Raw genomic sequence first — 23,156 nt, 5'->3', positions numbered from 1 at the left:
TCAGTTGTTCAGCGTGGGAATGTGAGAGTTGACTGACAGGTTGGATCACAGGGGGGGGGGGGGGGGGGGGGGGGGGGGGGGGGGGGGGGGGGTATTGTCTTAACCTAATTTCCCTTGTCGCTGTTGTTTGTAGCGGCGCCACGTTCACAGAAAGTGACACCGAAGAAAACAATAACATTTATTTATTGATTCATAGGTTATACATTTCATGATATAATAGCGATATATTGTTATTGGCAAAGATACTATAATCCAATTGCATTTCTATACATGAATACAAAATCTGAGGTAGGGCCTCAAAGATTGATGACATTGAAAATAAATGCATTTCACATATATGATATATATATCTTGGTTTTTTTTTTTCAATCTCACACGTATTTTTAAAACATATTTGTTATATACAGTATCTACTCTCTATTTCCAAATCAAAGGATGGCATGGGCGGTCAGAGGCACATATCTATATCCATAGGCAGCAGTACCTCACATAGAACACACAGAAATATATGACATTACTCAAGTAATTAGAAATTTAACCTATGCATTCATAGGTCACACAGTAAAGTGCCAAAAAAGACACAACAGACAGAACAATAGGAATACTGGTACTATATGAGACAGACGATTAGCTATTCTGTGGTGTTATTCTTGAAATACATACAATATTCTACCATCAGAGGACATCTATAAGGCCAATGGTCACCTGAAGATGTTTTGTAACGTATTGGCGAAACATCGAGGAACACTACGTGGGACATGGATGGCAGTATCTCAACCTCCTAGACGAAGATCACACATTCCTTTTTTCTTGTAAAGTTTTTTTTTCTGTTTTCACTAAAACCCCCTAGTTTTAAAGTAGTCTCTCTTTGGTTACCTATACTGCCCAAAGTTGACTTGCAGGCAAAGCGAATTGAACAGTTACTTCTTTATTTATTTTTTTTCCTCCTTTTCCTGTGATGAGGAGGAGGACGACAGCGACGCTCGGGTTTTCTTAACTTTATGACGAACGAAAAGCTCCCTAAAGCAAACATGCACGGACTTATACTGTCGAGAGAGAAAGGACAAGGATTACTATACATGGACATTGAGTTACGGCAACACAAACTGCACATGCAAGCTTGTCAGTGTTATATTCTATGAAGCAGTGTGGTTTTAACTGAACCCTAATTCTTTTTTTCTCCCCCTCAAAGCAAAAGCAGAGAAGCCCAGTAGAAATGGAAATAATCCCTAAAGGAAATAGTTAGATTCAAACTCAGGGTGTCAAAGGATTTTATCATTCAAGTCTCACTACAAAGAGTTGAGGTTCCACAGCGTCCCACGAGGGATTTGAATCTTTTTCGGAGCTCGCCAGTGTTAAAAGTTGTGTTTCACCGGGCTCGAGCTCACGAGTGGTGGACAAAGGTCCTCGTGTCCACGTGAAAACACAGAGAGGAGCATCGGGGGCCGAGGCGTCCTGGAGAAAAAAAGAAAAACTCCTGTAAATCTCCTCTGCTTCTTTCACACAATCTACTCCGGGACTGGCCATGCAAACATCCGACTGACAGAACACGTGGAGTTCAGTAAAACTAAGACAGAGACGACGCGCACGCACACACACACACACGCACACACACACACACACGCACACACACGCACACACACACAAGCACGCGCAGACATACAGTATTATCATATTCGAGCGAATAGAGCTAAATGCGCTAAAGACTTAACAAAAGCCACACTGTGGAGCAAGCAGGATATTTAATAACAGGGCATTTGTGCTCATTAATTGATTAATGTTTTCTTTCCGAACGCTACGACGTCTAAAATCACATCCGTGCTACGACTCATGTCTAGATTATGAAAGGACATGGTTTAGAGACCCTTAAACTCAAATGTTATTGCATCCAGACCTGCAGCCGCCATTAAAACGCTCAACAATTAAAAACCTGCAGTGTTAAAAGCATATTGAAGCCAATCGGAGCTTTTAGTCAACGTGAAGATGCGTCTCCGACTGGTCGAAGCTTCGCCCACAAAGTGAAGGCTGGACGCCCGACATGTGGCGTGTGCCGGTCGGACCCTCGGCCGAGCTGCTTCAGGGTTGAGTTCCTTCAGGCTCCTGTGGTGTCACATCTGGACGTTGCCTGACACACACTCGTAGAGTTATTTGACTCAACAGCACGACTTAAAGGGAAATGTGTTCTATCGATCTCCCCGGCTCTTAGAACCTAGCACAAACCAGTTAGATAGAGACGATGGTCATGTCAGGAGGGGGGGGCGTCCAGATGTTGATCCACCGTGGTGACCCCTACAAAGAGCGGCCTGAACCAACGTAGGATCACATGTCTGCAAGGCGACCGGAGGATTGGATGAAAAGCCTTTAAATTTCTGCATATATGCAATTAAACCTTTAAATTTCCAGGCATTCTGATTTAGATTTTTTAGTTTTGGTTCTAATAATGTAATAAACATATTTAAAAGCAAGATATGCGACTTAGCGCTGCACACAGTCTGTCACTCGTTCGTCCTGTGTGATAACTACAAGGTGCATTGAAGCAACAGCAAGCAAACAGCGAGGTGACGCCGCACTGAGGTGATCAGGAAGCAGCGCTTTGATTCTGATCTTCTTAAAAACACACTACTCCCCCTTACACGTTATAGGGTGAGGATGGCTCTATACTCTCTGTTTCCTATGCACTGAATGCTTTATTATTCCTGCAACTACCGGAGGAGTAGTCGGACTGGAATCAAATATACCTGAGACCCTGTTTTATTATTTTTTTTGTTTCTTTTTTTCTCACGAGGACACACAGAGAAGCGAGAGGCAAAGAGTCTGAAATGGCAACGAGAGGTCTCCGCAGCTCTACCACAAACAACAAGAGACGAAGTACACTTCCAGGGAAGGAGCCGGCCGTTCTCTAAGTCTAATCGTCGTCTACTCGCACGCACACGCAGCTGCTCCGAATATCGCGAGAAGGCAACAACACGCACACACTGACTACTTGAGGAGAGCTTGTATCTGAGAGGTGCACAAGATATTAACACAGCGAGCAGGAGAAACGTGGGGGTTAGAGAGACGTTAAGCACACACACACACACACACACACACACACACACACTCTCTCAGTATCTATCTTGCTAGCTCTCTCCTCTGCTGGAAGCAATACATATGTTATCATATATTCTGTGTATATATATATTATATATATGAATGTTTACGTATATAACTGAAGAGGTTAAAGGGCCACACTCATCTACTAAAGGAAAGCTATTCTACATTTAGTCAGGGAACGTTATATTCGAGGATAATACAGCAGGAGTCACTAAGTAGAGAAAGAGAGGGGGGGGGGTGTCGCAAAATGGTTCCCCTCGGGTTTCGGGGAGGAAAAATAGACCCCGAGCCGCGACACAGGAGGAGGCACAGATTGCAGATGTTGTAATTTTTTTCTGACAAACCGAGAGCGACTGAGCAGCAGCGAGCGTGAACACATCTGTAGCCTTGGTGCCGCAGGATGCTAACAAAATGTGATAACAGTGCACGCTGGGTTTTTTATTTTTGTTTTGTTTTTGTTTTTGTTTTTGTTTTTTATATTTCCAAGGCAGTTGATATTATTTGTATTGGTGATGGAACTTTGTACACAGATGGAAGAAAATACAGATCCCACGCCCAAGCTCGTTAAACCGCTTCTCTCTCCCTCAATTCTCTTTTTGCTTTTCCTGCGTCTGCTTTCAGCGAGATGATTCATTATCTCTACACACAAATGTGATGGCGATCACACACACAGACACACACACACACACACACGCACACACACACACACACACACACACCTCCATAGGGAGCAGCTATGGTGAGTCTAATATTGCAAGTGCAGTCTGAGCTGTGCCGTTTTATGACACAATTTTTCTCTTGGAATAAAGATCCCTGGGACGGGCTCTGGAGTAATCAGTGGTCATGTGTGGGAGGCAATGATCGCCCATTAATTGAGTAGGAAGCAGCAGCGGAGGAGCAGACTCCACCTGGGCAGCCACTCCTCTCTGAACCAAGAGAGGCAGTGACGAAGGAGAAGAGGAAGAGGAGGAAAAAGGAGCCTGTCTCCACTGCCACGTCTGAGGGAGGAGGACAGGAAGCAGAGGGTGATGTACGGATGGGGAAAAGAGAGAGAGAGGAAGAGGGAGGAGGAGGAGGAGGAGGAGAAGTTGGAAGTGGTGAGTTGTGGTGCCAGTGCTGCTACTGGTAGGTGCCGAGCTGGAAGTCCTTTGGGGGCAGTTTGAGGCCCAGGGAGTTGGTTCCCAGAGGGTCGGTCATGTTCTTGTAGCGTTCTCCACGGTGCTTCATCAGGAACGGACCCCAGTCCGGCTGCGGGGAGCAGACCAGCTTCAGGCGCTGCAAGAGGAGAGGCAACACACGGCGGGTTTACACAACCACAGCAGATTCCAACAGTATCATGGGTGTTAAAGGAACACTGTCTAATGTATACTGAGCGACAGCGCCCCCTGCAGCTACACATCATGGTAGAAGACATCTAATACCAGGTAATAGTGGTAATAGTTAGAATAGTATGTCTAAAATGTTATCTCTGATTTCTCGAATGGCTCCAAACCCAAGTTTCTGCCTGTTACGGTGTAAAATGTTCTTAAAGTGGAATAAAATGTTGTTGACCATTGAAAAGTATTATGAAATCAAAAGTATTGTGCTCCAGATGCTGGATGTAATCAAAGGTTAAAAAGACTTTAAACCTTTAACCAGAGAAACTAATTTTGTATTTGAGCGCTAAAGCAACACTATGTAGCTGTCACTGAGCAACAGCGCCCCCTGCAGCCACACATGGGAAATAACTCTGTTGGGCTCCGAGCGATGAAGTGTTTTTTTTACGTTAAGACACAAAAGTCCATCCACGTGAAGACTGCGTCGTCCCGCTCTCTGAATATTGGAGATAAACTGTGGTTTTTAAACACGTCTGAGTCTTTTTAACTCATCTACAGTTCAGCTTTACTCTCCAGGGAATGAGAGAGGAAACATTCTCCGTATTCACAGTCACTAAAACTGATAATTTAAGGTTAAAAAGTTGCCTCACGTTGCTTTAAACCTTCGTTTTTAGTGGCGTGCACTGATTTCTGCTGCAGTGCCTTTTTCCAAATCACCACTGGGAGGCATCAGAGCCTAAAATTGGAAGAACTGAACTCACCCTCCTCCTGTTTGCTGGACGGTTTGGTTTTCTACACTCTTGGTGCTTAACTGCAATAATTTACCCTTTATATAAAACTTGCAGGTACGTCTTGTTGATTTCCCTGCTTGTATTTCGCTCACGGTTCGTGGTCCACTCTTTATTTTACGGTCAAGCTCGTTCCTCATAATGTGCAACGTCGACTCCGGTGACCCTGAGATGAGGTCAAGACTAATTTGATGCCTTTTTCCAAAAAATCAATAAAAAAAAGCCTCTATTGAAGAAAGCAGCGGAAGTTATTGCTCTACTCCCTCCACTTGTACTCAATCAAGGTGGACGCCGTAAAATCCTTCCTGCATTTAAAAGTCAACACTGTGGTAATTATGCATTTATCACATCGAGCACGAGAGCATCAATGAAAGAGCAAAGTAGGAGGATGGTCGGTGACTGAGACACAAAGCCACGATCTTCATCACCCATTAATCTGAGTAGGCTATTTAAAACAGAGCCGTCAGACTCGCAGACAAATGTCCAAATGAGTCCTCACCCAGCAGCCGGCCTCTCCCTGCTAATGAGCGAGGGACGAGGCTATTGATTTCTCTGATAGCGTGTGAGTGCGTGTGTGTGTCTGTGTGTGTGTGTCTGTGTGTGTGTGTGTGTGTGTTTACGGAGACAAAAAACAAAAAGCATCTCGTCACGGCTGCGGCTCAGTTATTACCTCGGAGAAGGTGCCGGGGGCGAGGTACATCTTGATGAAAAACATGATGGGGATCCAGATGACGGAGCAGATCACCATGAGCCAGCCCATGACCATGGACCAGGTGGGGTAGGTGTATTCCTCATACGTCATCCCCTTCCACTGGTACAGACTCAGCACCAGGATGCCCTGCACAGGCCAGGGGATGAAAAGAAATGGACTTTAAAAGGAGATGCCTACTGCCGCAGTATCCTTGAGCAAGTCACTGCAGCTTCTCCTCAGTGGCCACAGGTATAAAGGGCTGTGATTTTGCTGCTTTGCACCAAAGGTATTAATATATTTTGAAATATATTCCAATTTTTCATAGAAAGCTAATTTATCACCTGCAGGATTTGTGTCTCGCTGCAGTTTGGAGTAAACAAGGTCCTCGTGCACGTTAACACAACGACTTGTAATGTGTGAAACACGTGCACAGCTAAAGAAAGCTACATCTCTGTATCCACAGTGCAACTGTACAGACTAAAAACATGTGCAGCCTCTTCTGGAAGTTTCTTCAAACAAAGAACATCTTGTAGGTTTTGTGTCAGAAGGTCACAGTGAAGCTGCAGAGAATCAGATGACCTCGCGTTCAGGAAGCCAACTTTATTTCACTTTGCAGATTGATTTTTTTTGTTTCAAAAGTCCGCAAGTTGCAGCTTCACGCACCTTACACAACAAGTACATGTACGTGTGCCAAGTTTTTATTCCCACAGGTATGAGAAAAACAAAACCTTGGGTGTTTTTGGCACTTCATCGCAGTACTTTTTATGAAGTACTGGAGGGTTATTATTTCTGTACTGTCTAAAACTTACTCGCTCTGCAACTGGGGAGTTTAATACAAGTCTTGAAAGGAAAATCCACAATCCCTCATTTGGAGAATCATCCAAAACAGATTTTTAACGATAAAATAAATAAAATACTTGACGAGGATTTCTCTTTTGCGATTTCCGTTTCCCCTTCAGATGCAAACCCTCACCAGTATGAATACAAATGCCAGTGAAATAATGCTGCAGCCCAGTGCTGCTGCATTGTAATGATTCTCTGCACCGAACGAGGACTGTGCAGCACATTTATTCCAAATTCGCTGCACTGATCTCAGCACACGTGGCTCAAGCTGCTGAAGAAGAAAATGAGACTCTCTCCTTTTCTTCACCACGCGCTCAACAAAGGCACTAAAAAGGTGCCGAGCCGAAAATACATTCCCACTTTTGCAGCAAATCTGTTTGAGAGGGACCGAGAATATAAGAGGAAGAAAAGGGAAAACAAACAGAAAAAAAAGGGAGGCAGACAGAAATAGATTAGCCCGGCGTCGTGCATCAATGAGCTCTGAATGAGGAAATCTGACGTCCCTGGAGAGCAGCAGGATTCTCCATTTGTCAGTGTCACCTCTGCTTCTGGAGCTACAGTGGATTCCATTACAATTACCAACATTAATGTCTGCCAGGGCCTCCGACGCCGACACGCTGCTAAACAAGGTGCAGTGGATTTCACAGCTCCGGCGTCTCAGCAGGGGACAGAGAAGTGGTCGTTTTTACAGATAAACACTATTCTCTCTCTCTGGGGAAATGGGTGCATGTGTTCGCAGCAGCCGAACCGACGACACGAGGACGATTTGGCAGCGACTGTTGTGAAAAACAACTTGAGACTTGATGACACGACGGGAATTGGAAGGAAAGAAATATAATTTTCTATTCGAGTGAAAACAGGAGCAATTTCTTCCCCCTGTTCCTTTCCACTGGCGAATCAATGGACTTGAAAGGCGACAGTGAAAATGGAAGCTGCACGTGTCCATGTGTGTCTGTGTGCGTGTGTTGTGTGTGTGCACGAGATGGGCAAAAACAAACACACCGTCAGGATGGTTGGAGTCACAAAGGCCCAGCAGACTCTCCAGAATCGGTTTGGCTGGAAACCAATCATCATTTCAATGTCCTCGCAGAACCTCTGCAGACCTGCGAAGAAAAACAGACAGAAGACAGAGGACTGAAATCAAAGGTGAGGCAGAGGGAGGAAGTCGAGGAGAGAGAGGAGGCACAGAGAGTGACCTGGGTTTAATAAGGTCCTTTAAAAAACAAAAAGAGGGAGGGTGAGGAAACTCAATACATCCATATGAGTGTGTGAGTGTGAGAGAGAGAGAGAGAGAGAGAGAGAGAGAGAGAGAGAGAGAGAGAGAGAGAGTATCAGTCTCTGTCGTCCCTGAGAGGAGGCGAGGGAGCAGATGGCTTCATTCCTCTGCCTTTATTGACGGATAACAGTGAGTGACATGAAGAGGCAGAGTCACAAAATCATTTCAATATGTCACCGGCACGGATGCTGTGACAAAGCGAGGCAGAGCCGCCCGCTCGCACCCCCCCCCCCCCCCCCCCCATGGTAACAGCCTCCTGACACTCAACACCTGAGCTCTCTGCTGGGCGTGAGAGAGAGAGAGAGAGAGAGAGAGAGAGAGAGAGAGAGAGAGAGGGAGAGAGAGAGAGAGAGAGAGAGAGAGAGAGAGAGAGAGAGAGACGTTACAACAGAGACACCCAGTGCTCGGAGACGGGAAAACACCTTCACCACAGAGGACGACTCCTGGATGAAGCTGCTCTTACACACAGTTAAAGGGATAGTTCACTGAAAAATTATAATTCACTCATCATCTACTCATCATGTTATGTTTATCTGTTGTTTTGTTACGTCTGACGTCTCGGGCACCAGTTACTTCAATAGTTTTGGATTTGGCTGCAACGCTGTTTACCCCTGAAACTCCAGCCGTGTTTTGTGGACTCAAACACTTCACCCCCCCCCCCCCCCCCCCCATCGGCACAGTGGTGAGTGGATAATGAGTGAAGTTTCATTTTTGGGTGAACTATCCCTTTAAGTGATTGTGGGAGGTCACTGTGACTGATGTGTACAAAAGTGCTGTAAGTGGTTTAACGAGCAAATTAATTATCTTTACACGTGACGATCATATTTGTGCTGCTATATATTTATAAAGTTATAAAATAAATTAAAAAAATTCTGATGCCTCCCCACCTTGAACTGGAAGAAAACTGTGGAGAAGGTGAAGATAATTGGTTTTAATAAAATCAAATAATCAATCTACAACAAAAGAAAATCTCAAAATATCATTATTTCATCTGAATGCAGAGTGTGTTTGCATTTTTCCATTCCTGCCTGAACCTGTAAATATATAAAGGCTCCTGTAATATTATTTCTTTTGGATTTCTACTTTAATTCAATTGATTTCACTGTTAAATGTCAGTCAGCTGGACGTAGGTGTGCGGAGGGGGGTGCAGCAGCACCGACTACTGGCGAGAGGCTGTAACTGCAAAACAAAATATTACTAAACAAGTTTTTAAATAACGTACATGTGATTTCCCAGAGTAACAGTTTGAGAGAAACGTATTAAAGAGAGTCAAATTCTTAATTGAATCACTTTTTGTACTGTTTGATTTCAGTTCAGAACATTAAAAGTATTTCCTCTGAAGCCTGTCTGATGAGACAGACTGATGGAGTGTACAAAGTTTTTAAAATGTTGTTGGCCATGAAAATTAATACAGAAATCATTAAAAAAAACAAACAGATGTCGCCCAAACTGGTCTTGACCTTATTATGTTATGATTTGGCTCTTAAAATTGAATTGAACACCTTTTATTTGACTTCATTCTTCCTTTTGCCATGAATCTCTGTGAAGCACTTTGTAACCTTGTTTAGATAAGTGCTATACAAATAGTTATTATTACATAGATATTATATCATGTTCATATAAGCAACCATCAACTCTGACTGATTTCCACTGTCCCCGGTCGGATGTGGTTACAGGCAAAAGAAAGTAAACACTCATCATGATGCTGCGAGTAATCAAAGGTAAGAGACGGTTGAAAAACGTCTTCATATTTTCTAAGTTTCCTGCTGAACGTTGGAGATAAACTCTGGTTTTTAATAACCTCTGAGTCTTTTTGACTGATCCACAGTTCAGCTCCACTCTTCAACTTGCTGGAGCTGATTCTCACAGTCGAAGCTGTGACTCTCAGTCACTTCCACACTTCTCACATAGGAGAAAATTGGTTTTAATGAAGCTGCTATTTTAAAGCAAAAAAAAGTTGCTCAGTGTTGATCTTGTGGCCTCGTGACTTTTCCCTCTCCTGCAGGAACCAAACTGTGACTAGGCCTCGTTGCTCTGTTTCCTTCTGTGGGATGTGGAACTAACACGAACTCACCATAGAGGTAGGAAATCCCCACCAGCTCGAAGATAGCGATGATGACCAGAGAGTAGGAGGCTGCGAACGTGTCCACCAGCTGCAGCATGTACATCCCGCTCTGCCACAATCACACACACACAAACGTTAGTAAGAGAAGTGTGTCACTGCTTCATCTTCATCACTGCTTCATCTTCCTCCCTGCTTCATCTTCCCACCCAGAGTGGATCCATGACGTACCTCTGTGATCATCGGGAATCCCAGGACGAAGAAGCAGGCGCAGCAGATCAGGGTGAACAGCGGTTTGTTTTTCCTCAGGGTTTTGGGGAACTCGTCCGACACGGAGGTGACGATGGTCTCGATGGTGGCAAACTGGGACGGAGATGAACAGGAGGGAAAAAGGTGAAGAACGAGTAGACGGGAGGGAAGAGAGGTGAGAGTAAAGGAGGGAAAAGTCAATTATTTTCTGTTTAATCACATTGAAAAAGTAGTAGAATACCATTAAAGTCCTCTAGATTTGGGTTTATCAAACAACTCCACATGAAATGTTAGTTGGTAAATGCAATGACCTGTCACAGCAGATCCTGATTGGCTGTTTCCCTCAACATTTGTTTCCAGGAACAAATGGAGAAAGTTATTCTGACGCCGAGCGAGATAAGATTTTAAAACAAATTAGTGTTAAGACTTTTAGATCAGGATGAGAGGAGGACGAGTCTGTCTGGAGACCAACTGATGTAACATGACGGTAAAAGGGGCTCAGAGCCCAGAGGACAGAGGATGAACATGTAAACAGGCAGATTGAGGCTGGTGTGTGTGTGTGTGTGTGTGTGTGTGTGTGTGTGTGTGTGTGTGTGTGTGTGTGTGTGTGTGTGTGTGTGTGCAGCAGAAACCCACTGACCCCCCCCCCCCCCCCCCCCCCCCACACACACACACACACTATCTGCCACTTCTCTGCACCTCCACCTCCTCCTGAGCTCCCAAAACTAATTTCCCGTCAACATCCCAAGCTTATTACTGCCGAGCTGCTTTCCACGACGTAGGCCACCGACTGGCTCCTCGGAGCCGCCGCTGCCAAGTCGGAGTAACATCATCATTTACTGCAGCTGTTGACTTGTGTCTTAATGCACCGCCGTGGCCCCTGATCGGCTGCAGGGGCCCCGAGGACCTGCAGGAGTTGGCGTCTCGTACAGAATCGTTTGAGCTCTCGACTCTTACAGCATCAGTGAAGTCACATCAGGACTGAGTCGGTGAGAGCGACTGTCACCGGGTGAGATTTGTGACTCTGTGCGTGGGCTGGACTCAGGAGGAGCCACTTGAAAGCTGCATCAGCTGCTCGAGGGCCACAGAACAAGCTGGAAATAAAATACTGACTTGAGGTCACGATGGAAAACAGCTTCTTTCTTATGTGTATTTCCAGCAAACAGAGAAATATCTCTCATTCAGGATTATGTTTGCATAAAAATATAAAAGAAATGTATCTCCACTTTGGTTTCTCTACACTTAAATCCCTCCAAGAGCTCAGGGGAATTGGTTTGTATAAAAATATGGATTACAGCCTTAAAAGTGAATAAAATAATAATAATAATATTTGTGATTCCTTTATTCCTTTATTCCTTAATTCCGCTGTGCTCGTGATTTTATGACCTGTCTGTTTTATTTTGCTGCTTTGCAACTTAGATTTTGAAAAGTGATCTATAAATAAAGTATATATTACTATACTCAGATACTATTTCAGTGTACTTGAACTTAGAGAAACTTCCTGTGTTGTTGTTCTGAGACTCAGTGTCACTGTGTCACTCGGTGTCACTCGGTGTCACTCGGCCCCCCCCCCTCTCTGCTCGAGGGCCTGGGGAGTTCAACACTTGAGCTGAAATCACACCTCCCAGTCGGTGGTACGAACGAGTTGTTATGTTAATTGGGTCGATGTGTGGAGAATTTAAACGCAGCTGAGTGTCACCGACAAACTTCATCTACTTTACTTTGAGGGAAACAACGTCTGAAAACTCTTTACAGATGATTTGAGAAGTTCAAACAGACATTAACAATCTGTGTGAGGTCAGTTTACTCTGAACTACGAGTTCAACGCTTTAAACACAAACTAATAAATAGAGCTCCTGACATCCTCCAGTATGAACATATGGTTATTATGGTTGAGTATATTTGAGCCTCTGTTAGCGTCCTTTGTTTTGGTTTTATTTTATATTATATTGAAGTTTGTCTCAGCCTCATTATCCTCACTTCCTCCAGCTGCTGTCAGCAGAACCGTCCTGATAAACCCTCTGAGCACTTCCTTCTCCTGCACCGAACACCCGCTGCATCATATCAGCAACTAACAACACTACATCAAAAACTACTGGATGGATAACAGGTGTGGGTCAGTAAAGAACCAACTAGCTATCCGGTTTCCAGGAGTGTGTGTGTGATCGTGTGCAGCCTGATTGAACCGAAGGGGACAGTCGGGCCCGTGTGCTCCTCTGGGCGCCGTTACAGTTCTGAAACCTGGCACAAGCGGCGGTTACCATGGTATCCAGGCCAAGAGTCAGCAGCATGAGGAAGAAGATGATCGCCCAAAACGGAGACAGGGGAAGTCTGGTCAGAGCCTCTGGATACACCACGAACGCTATGCCTGGACCTGGAACACACACACACACACACACACACACACACACACACACACACACACACACACACACACACACACACACGCATTTAAATACAGGCCTGAATATAAAATCCACACACATTGTCTCCGGGTAAATAGGATGAAACTCTCTCCGGCCTCTCGCTGCTGCAGCTGTCGACTGCAGGTTTGGTATCTCACCTTCATCCGCCACCTTCTCTATCGGCACCTTCAACTCATGCGCCATGAAACCAATGACCGAGAAGATGACAAACCCGGCAAATATACTGGTGGCACTGTTCGTGCACGTCACAATGATGGTGTCCCTGCAGGTGGAAAGAAAGAAAGACAGGAAACGATGATGAATGAGCAAATATCCGCTGAGGCTTTGTTTATATTATTCCTTTGATCCAGGACGTCTCGGCCTCATTTGAACACAGATAAGGGATCTGACAGTTCCCTTTGAGGTTGAGAATAAAAACGTTACAGTTAATAAAAGGCTCTTAATAGTGTTTTATAATATTATTTAGTTTTATTTTATGTTCACGTACGGCTGCTGTTGTTGTTATTGGTGATAAATTGTGACTTTCTATTAATATCCTGCTGCTCTTTTGAGGGTATTTAGTTTTGTTTTTTTATCTTGGCCTACATTCCTATAAATAAATATGAAGTGAGAGAGGACTTTTTGTTTTTGTTCAAGCTTCCACGTCCTGAAACAATGTTCTAATCGGGTGTTTATAGAAAATACACTTGAGTTGTGTGTTTTCACAAGAGAAAATCAATACTGTCGTCTGATCTGATTTGATAATAAGGCCGGAGGTTAAACGATAAATCAACAAAGAAGTAATGACACTTACAACATGAGCATAAACTCCAGAATTTATAATAAACAAATTACTGTTTACTTTAAATATTATACTACTCTGTAATGTGATAATCCAAATATATATTCATAGGTTATGAGTTGGTCTCAAATCAGAGAATATCTGATAATACATCAACAAAAATAATAAAAGTCTTTCAAATCTGAAAACAGTAATAAATCACTGTTTCAAAATGGAAATCTTTCGTGTCCCAGTGTTAAATCTGGTGTAAACTGTGGCTGTAACATCGGTGAGAGGAAATAAAGAAACACTGAGCTGCCGGCCGTGAAGAGCAACGTTTATTACTCATAGATTCACCGTCGTGTGTCTACAGTGACGATTTGAATCAGAAGCCTGTTTCACCTGCTGTGTGTTTACCTGTAGCAGTTGTTGTGGAACTTGTTGTAGGAGGAGAGAGTGATGAGGCCTCCCCAGGCGGCCGACAGGGAGAAGAAGATCTGAGTGGCGGCGTCTTTCCACACCTGAGAGAGGAGGAAGAGGAGGGAGAGGAGGGAGAGGAGGGAGAGAGCTGCAGGTAACGAGCAGGAAACAACAGCAGAAAACCTCTGTGGCGTTTGGGAAATATGAACAAACGTCACGTCACCTTGGCATCCATCAGTTTCTCCCACTTGGGGGTGATGAAGTAGAGGATGCCGTCGCCCGCACCGGGGAGGGTCACTCCTCTGATGAGCAGGATGACCAGCACCACGTAGGGAAACGTGGCGGTGAAATAAACCACCTGAGCAGAGAGGGGACGAGAGAGAGGGAGGTTAGAGAGAGAGAGGATGCAAATAGGGTGATGACTAACAAGTGAACTGAAGAGAAACATGAGGAATCAGGGGGTGACACAAAATAAGTCTTATCTTTATTCATAAATGTCTATTTTTTTTGTTTATTGTAGAGGATAATTCTACTTCTACCAATGATTCACCATTTCTACGTCATATATATTAAATTTAACATTTCTTAGGAAGTGTATTAGTTGCAGGGTCCATCTGAATTACTTTAGCTGAATTTATTAACTACAAGAAATTCTCAAATATTCCAGTGTCACTCTCATAATAATCATCTCTTCCTGGTCTGATGAACATATTCAACATAACCACTGAGACCTGAGGGTCAGTTTGTCTCAGGTGGGCTGCACGTCATCACTACAGCCAGCAGAGGGCAGCATGACACCAGAATAACGTCTTTCTCCTGGATGGATTCACTTCCACGAAGAAGAAACTTTCTGCATCTTGACTTCAGTTAACATGAGAATCTCCAAAATGTCAGTTTCTGAATTTCGCGAAATCCTTTTGTAATGTTCACTGAAACAATCTTCTCCCTTTTTCTCAGAATCTTTTTCCTTCCTACAAGAGAATAAAATGATATTTTCTGTGCAGCATTTGTGCAGAAGCAAAGAACCCGGTTTATATTCTTAGTGTTTAAATAGATGCATGAAAACATCAAGTTAAATGTGACAATAAAATGTAAGAATCATCTGTTTTCACTTCATTTTCATTTACACTCTGACTATAAGTTGTTTTATATTTGTTATAATGAAAATTTAGGTTTTTAAAGTGAAAACATTAATGATCTAAATCCTATAAAATCATTTTTCAGAATGAATGTCAACAGTTTTTATTGCTCTCAGATACGTATCAAAATAAGTTTGAACTATTTCAAATAAAAAGGTTGAATAGTTAATACTACTTTTTCAATGTGATTAATAGTTAAGGTTTAAGATTTAATTTGTTCGTTTAACTTGAATCTGAATCAGGAAACCTCCATCATCTTGAAGTGTCTGTGAGTTTGATTGAAACATGAGTTGTTCCCTCACTGAGGAGCAGAGCTTCTCATGCTTCATCACTAGGTGGCACTTTGATCACAGAGGGGGGGGGGGGATGCTAATGGGAAATCAGTTTCCAGATCAGAGGCTCATGTTTGAGTTGTTGTGTTTGCCGAGTTGTTGTGTTTGCCGAGTTGTTGTGTTTGCCGAGTTGTTGTGTTTGCTGAGTTGTTGTGTTTCGTTACCTTCCCCGATGACTTGATTCCTTTGGCTAAAGAGGCGTAGACGATGAGCCAGGCCAGGCAGAGACATCCTGCCAGAGGCCAGCGAATGTCTCCTGGGAATTCAATCCCTTTAGAGATGTGCAACACATTGTACCTGCAGGCGTCAAACGGCAAAACTCAGACTCAGAACTACTCACACGATACACAGGAAAAAAACATGACGTTTTGAGGAAAGCATTTATGTGTATTATTGAATCACACACTTTGTAAAAGGATTTAAATGTGATCGCACTTCCGCAATTTGTTTTCAAATTTTTCTTGAATCTACTGCAGAGATTCTGTCGTTAAATAAAAAACTTATTTGTACTATGTTACATAAACAGGTTGCATGTTTGTTTTTGTATAGGAGTTGTTGTATTTGTCCTTTTCACTTGAACTTAACAGCAAAACTTTTACACTTATTTCCAGAAAAGAAGATTTAATGAAACAGTTGAAAACTTTGGTTCTGGGGGACTTTTTGTGTGTGTGTGTGTGTGTGTGTGTGTGTGTGTGTGTGTGTGTGTGTGTGTGTGTGTGTGTGTGTGTGTGTGTGTGTGTGTGTGTGTGTGTGTGTGTGTGCGTGTGTGTATTAAAGTCAAAGATGTTTTGGCTCTTTTCTGGACCAAAGACTGAATCTGTGAAACTCCGATAGCAGCCATGGACATTTAAAACAGTAAATCCTATTATCTAGAAAACAAAATTATACCAAAACCTTTGCCACAGCCAGTTGACATTGTTTTGACGGAGCTACAGAGCCAAACATCTGTCAGAGAGGTAATTATATCAGATTTAACATTAACTCAGAGAATCTGTGAAACCAAACTGCAAAGATCCACTTTTTAAATTCTCCTTCCGACTCCTGCTGCTGCTCCATCAGCCCGAGGCCTCACTCACTTGAAGTACTCCTCACTGGGGCTGACATCGGTCTTGTTGCCGTCCACTGTCATGTTCAGCAGCTTGGTCAGGTTTCCCACAGTGTTTGCGGACAGACAGAAGGAGGAGTTCTTGATGGACGAGATGTTTCTGTCCCGCAGGATGCACGAGTCTGTTCCAATCAGAAAGCAACACACGTCAGCCAGGGAGCGAGCGACAGGGCCGTGCAGCTGTGGGACTCGGTTTAACGTCCACTCAGCTTTTCACTCCCAGAGTAAAGTGAACAGATGGATGTGGTTTGTAGAAATGAGGAGTGACGGGAGGCTGCTGCATCCGAGAGTGCAGAGGGAACCTGCACAGTTTTATTACACTCAGGCTTTTTCTTTTTGTTCTTGCACAGCCAGATGTGCAAAAGCAAAAATGATGCTCAGAACTGGTTTTGCTTTTAACTGCACAAATCAGCTAAAATGTGTTTTGTGTGTTGAACATTTGTTGAACTGTGCTTTGAATACATAGAAGATGCAGTTAATTAATGTCAGTTCTACATTTAAGACAAAATACTGACAATTAAACATAAACAATAATGCAAGACAGATGTTTCTGCAGCTGAACAAGGCGGAAAAAACATGTAAAACTCGTAAGACAATGCCTCAAAACAAGCAAACTAAATTACCACAAAGATAAAGTTATTTTTTAAATATAATTGCAATATTATATGATGCACAAAATATATATTTACTGGGCCTGTGCATCGAAATACAAAGTGATTCAGGAATAGAATAGAATAGAATGTGAAATATTCCATATTATCATTACTACTTACTTCCACTTAAGTTTATTATTATTACTTAACTTACTTCTTTATTTGCATTTCTAGTTATTTCTATTCGACACTAGTTCTGCATTACTGCGTATACACAGTATATTTTCTCTTTGACTTATAATACACTTTATACTTTCTTCTTTACTCTCACTAATATGTTTACACTAAATACTTTATTGTTTAAGTCGCTCTACTTTATTATATACTGTTGTACTGTGATACTGGAGCAAGCTGGCACAAAGGAAATCCTCCTTTGGGATTAATAAAGTCTTATCTTTTATCTTAATAGAATAGAATGGAAAAGAATAGATTTATATATTGTTTTATTCACTATACTCCATTATATATTATAATACTGTAATATTGGAGTGTTACCTTTGGGATTAAGTAGAATAGAATCGAATAGAATTTTCACTACATCTGCAAAACATGTGGATTATCAACAGAGGTGCGGTTCGTGTGGCCGCCTGCAGGGGTCAGTCTCGGGCTCACCGCAGCACTGCAGCAGCTCTGTACAGTAAATTTGTCAAGCAAGCAGTTTTTATGCTGAATTCACAGAAACGTTTCTGGCAAATTTGACGTTAAATGAGCGGAAATTTCGATATTTACTCGACGCAGATCGACACTGAAACAACTCACGAGTATTTCCCTCTCGATAAAAACTGGATTTTAGCTCATTATGGTAATTTCACAGGGTTTCACGTGTCCCCTGCAGATTTAAAGGATAAAAAAATTAAAAAAAACGCTGCTGCAATCTGCCAAAAAACAAGGATCCCCCCCAAAAAATATATATCAAATGTTTGTTTGTCTGTCTGATCTGTGGCACTGGGGCCTTGATGACATGTGACAGGTCCACATCATTAACATGGAGCAGGAGGGTGGATGTGTTTTTTGGGGGGAACTGAAAAGTGTTGGAGAGGAAACCGCGCAGAGATCACAGGTCAGGATTCATTATACTGCAGGACACCTCCGCTGACGCATTGCGCATTGTGAGGAGAGGTGTGTGTGCGTGTGTCTGTGTGTGTGTGTGTGAGTGTGTGTGAGTGTGTGTGTGTGTCTCACCTAACAGCAGCATGTCTTTGTCCTTACAATCCACCGTGTTCCACTCATTCCTACAGTGAGCCCATGGCAGTGAGCCCTTCAACGAAGCGAACAGGTAGTACAGTGTCCAGCACATTATAATATTATAGTATATGGCTATCAAGACAGATATTATCAACATGGCAATCCCGCAACCTAAAATAAATAAATGAGACGAAATATATAAATTACTCTTAAGGAAAAGTAGAGAACTCGTGAGAAAGAAGATTTATAAAATATATAAGAAAGTGTTTTTTTTATTATTTTTGTTTTTTATGCTGTGGCAGTTTACCTTGTAGGGCCGGGACGCACTTCCACACGGACACGGGGCCCTGGCTGGCAAACTGGCCCAGGGACACCTCCAGTAGAAAGATTGGGATCCCGGCGATGCCCAACATTGTCAGGTAGGGGATGAGAAAAGCTCCTGCAGGGAGAGGGGGGGGGGGGGAGTCAGACTACAGGGACAGGTCTAATACTGACTGTGAGATGAATTAAATACAAATAAAAAGACATGCATGTAGCCTGCACACGTCCCATCTGCTGACAGTACGGACCATTACACTGATTAATGGGCAGAAGTACTCAGTTATCTGTAAATGGCTGACATCATCATAATCATACAAAATAATAATAATAATAATAATAATACATCTTTTTATAGAGATTTTTTTCTTTGCCTTCTTTAATTTTTTTTTATTAAAATAATCTCATTTCTAGAGTGTAATCATATTGTTAGTATTTCATTTTTTTTGCCTGGTCAAAGGCCCATGAGGATGAATGGAAAACAACAATAAAAAGTCATTTAAATCCTGAATTTAATGGGATTTTAAAAGTAGTTTTTCTTTCTTTCTTTTCTTTATTATTATTATTTGTATTATTTTACTTTTTGTTTAGTTTTTTCTTACCTCCACCGTTTTGAAAGGCAAGGTAAGGGAACCTCCACACGTTCCCCAGTCCCACCGCATACCCAACCATGGACAGAATAAAATCCATTTTATTGGTCCAGTTTCCTCTGGCCTTATTCTCATCTCCACCTTCATCATCATCCTCTTCGCCATCGACAGCCTGAATGAGGTGGAGGGAGAAGAACATCCATTCATACACCCAAAAAAAACAAAAAAACTGAAACCAAAAAGTTTCATGACAAGAAACTCGATCATCGTAGAAATAACAAGCCAATAAAAAATAATCCTTCAGTCAACAGCCACCAACAAAAAGCTCCTAAACACGAACACATGAGAAGAGGGAGTTTTGAGCTGCAGTTATGCGGCTCATTAATTATTACTGGATTTCTCCTTCAGGATAATTCAGGTTAATAAACACTTTTTTTTCTTTTTTTTTTAAACAGCAGCAGATTTTCATTGACAAGCCTGAATCTTTACAGCTCCGTTAATGTCACAGACAGATTCATCACATGCGAAGATTATACATGAATAAAAACTTCTTGCCAGTGGCTCAATAATAAAAAATAATAATATATTAAAAGTGGAAAACAACAGATAAATGCGTAATTTCAGCTGCACCGCAGGATCTGAGTGGACTCACAAAAAAAGAAAAGACTTCAGATAAATACACAGCACCATGCATGGGAATGTGTGTGTGTGTTGGATGTGGAGGGTGTGTGTGTGTGTGTGTGTGTGTGTGTGTGTGTGTGTGTGTGTGTGTGTGTGAGGGGGGTGCCCTCGTGGGAGTTGCACACAATCCGCAGTCTCGTGCAGCATCCCGAGTGCAGCTCCCCATCAGCCGGAGAACACCTGAGCTTCTGGGCCAGAAACCATGTGCGTGCGCCGGGAGCAGGGAAGCGACTCAGCCCTGTCTCATCTCACAGCTCATGTTGTAAATGTAAATAAACGAAAAGATATAAAGCAAAAAATAAATAACGAGACATTTCTTGAGGCTGCGTCTTAAAAAAAAAAAAAGCGCAAATAGATTTGATTCGTTCTGATCAGATCATTCATCGCTTCGTCCAAACGACGCCTCGGTTCTTCTTCTCCCAGATGTTCCGCTGACACAAGCGGGTTTGAAAGTTTCGCTGTGAGGCTGCATCAGATTGGTGCAGAGGCATCAGGACAAAGAGGCTGCGCAGCGCGGGGACGCCACAAAGACCAGGGTCCACCCCAAACCTGCTCATCCCCACACCACATGAACCAGCACCAAGTCTGTGGAGCGTACACATCAGTTCTATCTGCTTTTTATTGATTAGTTTATTCATTTAACAGTTTGCGCGTATAAGGGAAATAAACCTCTGACATGTGGATTTGTGGAAACTTCGATACAACGTGGATTATTGAATCCCAGGCCGCAGTATTTCCACATTAAACAGCAGCATCTTCTTTCTACACATCCCGATATGATTGATTTACGTTATGGCCTCGTAGTGATCGCTGGTTTTTACGCAGTAAATCGAAGCTCCACACGTTCAACATTTTACGCACAGATCCACGGTGGAAACCTGAAGCGCCACACGTCACAGATCAGCATCACACGCGGGATTATCCTCCGTCACCTCGTCACACATCAGCCTGAACCTCTGCATGGCGGTGGAGGAGCTCCCGGGGGCGCGCACCAGCCTCTCATTCATTCATGCTTTCTTATCAGCGACACTCGTACAAAACACGCGCACCGCTCCCACGCCAGCAGCTCCCCGGTACAGACACGGTTCGGTTATGGCTGACTTACCCCCGCCACGGCGCCGGGCTGAACAGACGTGTTCCCATCTGTCCCCAGGATGATGGTGGTCTGGCTCATAGCCGTCCAGTTGCCCACGGTGTTGTTCTGCTCCGCGGTGGCCCGCAGCGGGTCGCCGCACTGGGCGGACCCCCCGCGGGCCGAACCGGCGGAATCCTCCCTGAAGGCCGAGTTGACGGCCACGGATCCGGGCACGGCCGGCGGGGTGTTTTTAAACGTCCCATACGCTTTATTGCTGTCCGCGTCTCCCGGTTTATTTTCCGTGGGACAAAAAGTTTTGTTCTCGCTGCTCGGAGGCTGAGGCGCCGGGTGATGGTGCGGGGAGGGCGGCGCGCACGCAGCAGTGTTGTCCGGTTTGTTTGTTGTAAGTCCCGCAGCTCCGTCGGGCTGCTGCGCCGGGATGTAGCCGGGGGCCGGTTGTTTGGCCATGTCTCTCTGGTCTGAAGAATCCTGGAACATGGAGGAGACAGATCAGCACAGACAGAACAACAGAACCCGTGGAACCAGGAGGCTGCTGCCGCTCATCTCCGCTGCGGGAATAAAAATGCTCAATTCTGCAACGTTTTTCTGCAGCATGTCCCGACTCTGGCTGCTCTATAGTTTCGGCTCACAATCTACCGGTGTATGCGTGTGTGTGCGTGCGTGTGCGTGCATGCATGTGTGCGTTGCAGGGGAGGTGGGGAGGGGGAGCGGGGGTGAGGGGGGGGGGGGGTTGCTGTGCTTCTCCAGTTCTCGCTTTCTGCAAGATTCTTTAATTTTACGCCCCATTTCCCCCTCATGTCATTCAGCCACACACATCCACTGGTTTTTATGGGCAATAGACAAGCTGCTGCGGGTCTCTCGGCGGCTCCGCTCTCCCCGGCAGGCATGCGAGATCACCGGCGTCCCAGCAGCGAGCGGACCCGGGGCGGAGGAATTACAAATGACTCGCTGAGGTTTAGCTTGGAGGAGGCGGGAAAGACCCCGGGAAAAGCCTCCAGATTCTAAAAATGGAAAGTGGGGTTATTTGAGACAAAAAAAAAAGGGGGGGGGGGGGGGGGGGGGTGAAATTTCCTCCTGATTGATTAACGCTCAGTTCTGTTGTTAATTAGCGGGGAAATAACTAGACTCGGGTAAATAGCACCTGGGTGTAATTGGCTTCTGGTTACAGAGAAAATGGATAAATAAGGAAAAGAGGTTCGATGGAGGAGAGTAAACTTCCTCCTCTATTTGAAGTTGTACAGACACAGATGACACATTTCTATAAAAGCAGAAACAGGTTTGATTTCTGACAGAAGAAAGTGAGAAAAGTTTTTTTTTTTTTTTTAAATGTAAAGACAGTTTGCATTTCAGCACCACGGACAGCGAAACTGCCCCCGACCGCAGCGGGGAAAAAAACAAAAAAGTGCCAAATCATCAAGAAACAAAGTGAGAACAAGTTTAATAAAAGAGGTGAAACGTAAAGAAAAGTGTGTCCGGACACTCACCATGTTCTGGGTCTTCTCCAAAGCTCTTCTGGCAGACTGGAAACCGCTGTAGAAAAGACGAGGAGAGGACTGGGAGCTCGTGCCTGTAGCCGCGCAAACAGCCAAGTGCCAAAGCTTTTCTATAGGTCCGTGGGAAAGAGTTTGCGTCAGTGCGGAGCAAGGTGCCCTTCGCGTGACATTTTCTTGATAATAGGAGTTTGATAAATCATTGGCCTTGGATTCGGATTTTTAAAGGGACAACCGGAGCCAAGACGACAGAGAGGAGGGGGGGGCGCGGTTGTGCGTGCGTGGATTTGTGTGCGTTCCGGTTACGCAAGATGCCTGCGTGAGTGCTGGACGGCTGATTAATACACTTGTCTCCAGGGATGTGTAGGGTGCTCACACACACACACACACACACACACACACACACACACACACACACACACACACACACACACACACACACACACACACACACACACACACACGGACACACACACGGACACACGAGCGCATCCCACAACACACAGACCCGGAGGGATGAAGATTCCCAGGTTCAGGCTCGTATTGACAGGATGCAACGAGCAGCACCAGAGTGCACGTGGGTCTAAATAACATCTGCACTGTGCTGAGTCGTGTTTCTCTGGTACAGTCACAGTTACAGTAG

General features: G+C 44.0%; 1 protein-coding gene across 2 annotated transcripts; it reads right to left on the bottom strand.

Annotated features, from left to right (window-relative positions):
• Window positions 1-3,570: 3,570 nt before the first annotated feature.
• On the bottom strand, window positions 3,571-22,911 carry slc6a5 (solute carrier family 6 member 5). 2 transcript variants are annotated; one of them, XM_034581259.1, is made up of 16 exons: window positions 22,508-22,911; window positions 21,033-22,024; window positions 19,259-19,418; window positions 18,646-18,777; window positions 18,336-18,509; window positions 16,472-16,622; window positions 15,560-15,692; window positions 14,148-14,282; window positions 13,922-14,025; window positions 12,882-13,006; window positions 12,580-12,692; window positions 10,301-10,432; window positions 10,082-10,181; window positions 7,734-7,834; window positions 5,868-6,035; window positions 3,571-4,368 (listed from the first exon to the last, which is right to left on the bottom strand). In XM_034581259.1, the coding sequence occupies exons 2-16, from the start codon at window positions 21,498-21,500 to the stop codon at window positions 4,213-4,215; spliced, it is 2,352 nt and encodes a 783-aa protein (XP_034437150.1). In that variant the 5' UTR covers window positions 21,501-22,024; window positions 22,508-22,911; the 3' UTR covers window positions 3,571-4,212. The 2 variants fall into 2 exon arrangements, with proteins under 2 accessions (XP_034437150.1, XP_034437152.1); XM_034581261.1 differs by having other exon boundaries at window positions 4,213-4,368; window positions 21,033-21,491.
• Between the last annotated feature and the right edge of the window lie 245 nt (window positions 22,912-23,156).

The sequence above is a fragment of the Hippoglossus hippoglossus genome, chromosome 3 (assembly GCF_009819705.1).
Source record: "Hippoglossus hippoglossus isolate fHipHip1 chromosome 3, fHipHip1.pri, whole genome shotgun sequence".
Lineage (NCBI taxonomy): Eukaryota > Metazoa > Chordata > Actinopteri > Pleuronectiformes > Pleuronectidae > Hippoglossus > Hippoglossus hippoglossus.
This window is presented reverse-complemented; position numbering and strand designations above follow the sequence as displayed.

Excerpts from the sequence above, each read along its gene's own strand:
- slc6a5 (XM_034581259.1), bottom strand. The coding sequence starts at position 21,500 with ATGTTCCAGGATTCTTCAGACCAGAGAGACATGGCCAAACAACCGGCC. Across the intron at positions 14,283-15,559 it reads GAATCAAGTCATCGGGGAAG|GTGGTTTATTTCACCGCCAC; the intron begins GTAACGAAACAC and ends CTCTCTGCTCAG. Across the intron at positions 12,693-12,881 it reads AGAGAAGGTGGCGGATGAAG|GTCCAGGCATAGCGTTCGTG; the intron begins GTGAGATACCAA and ends TGTGTGTTCCAG.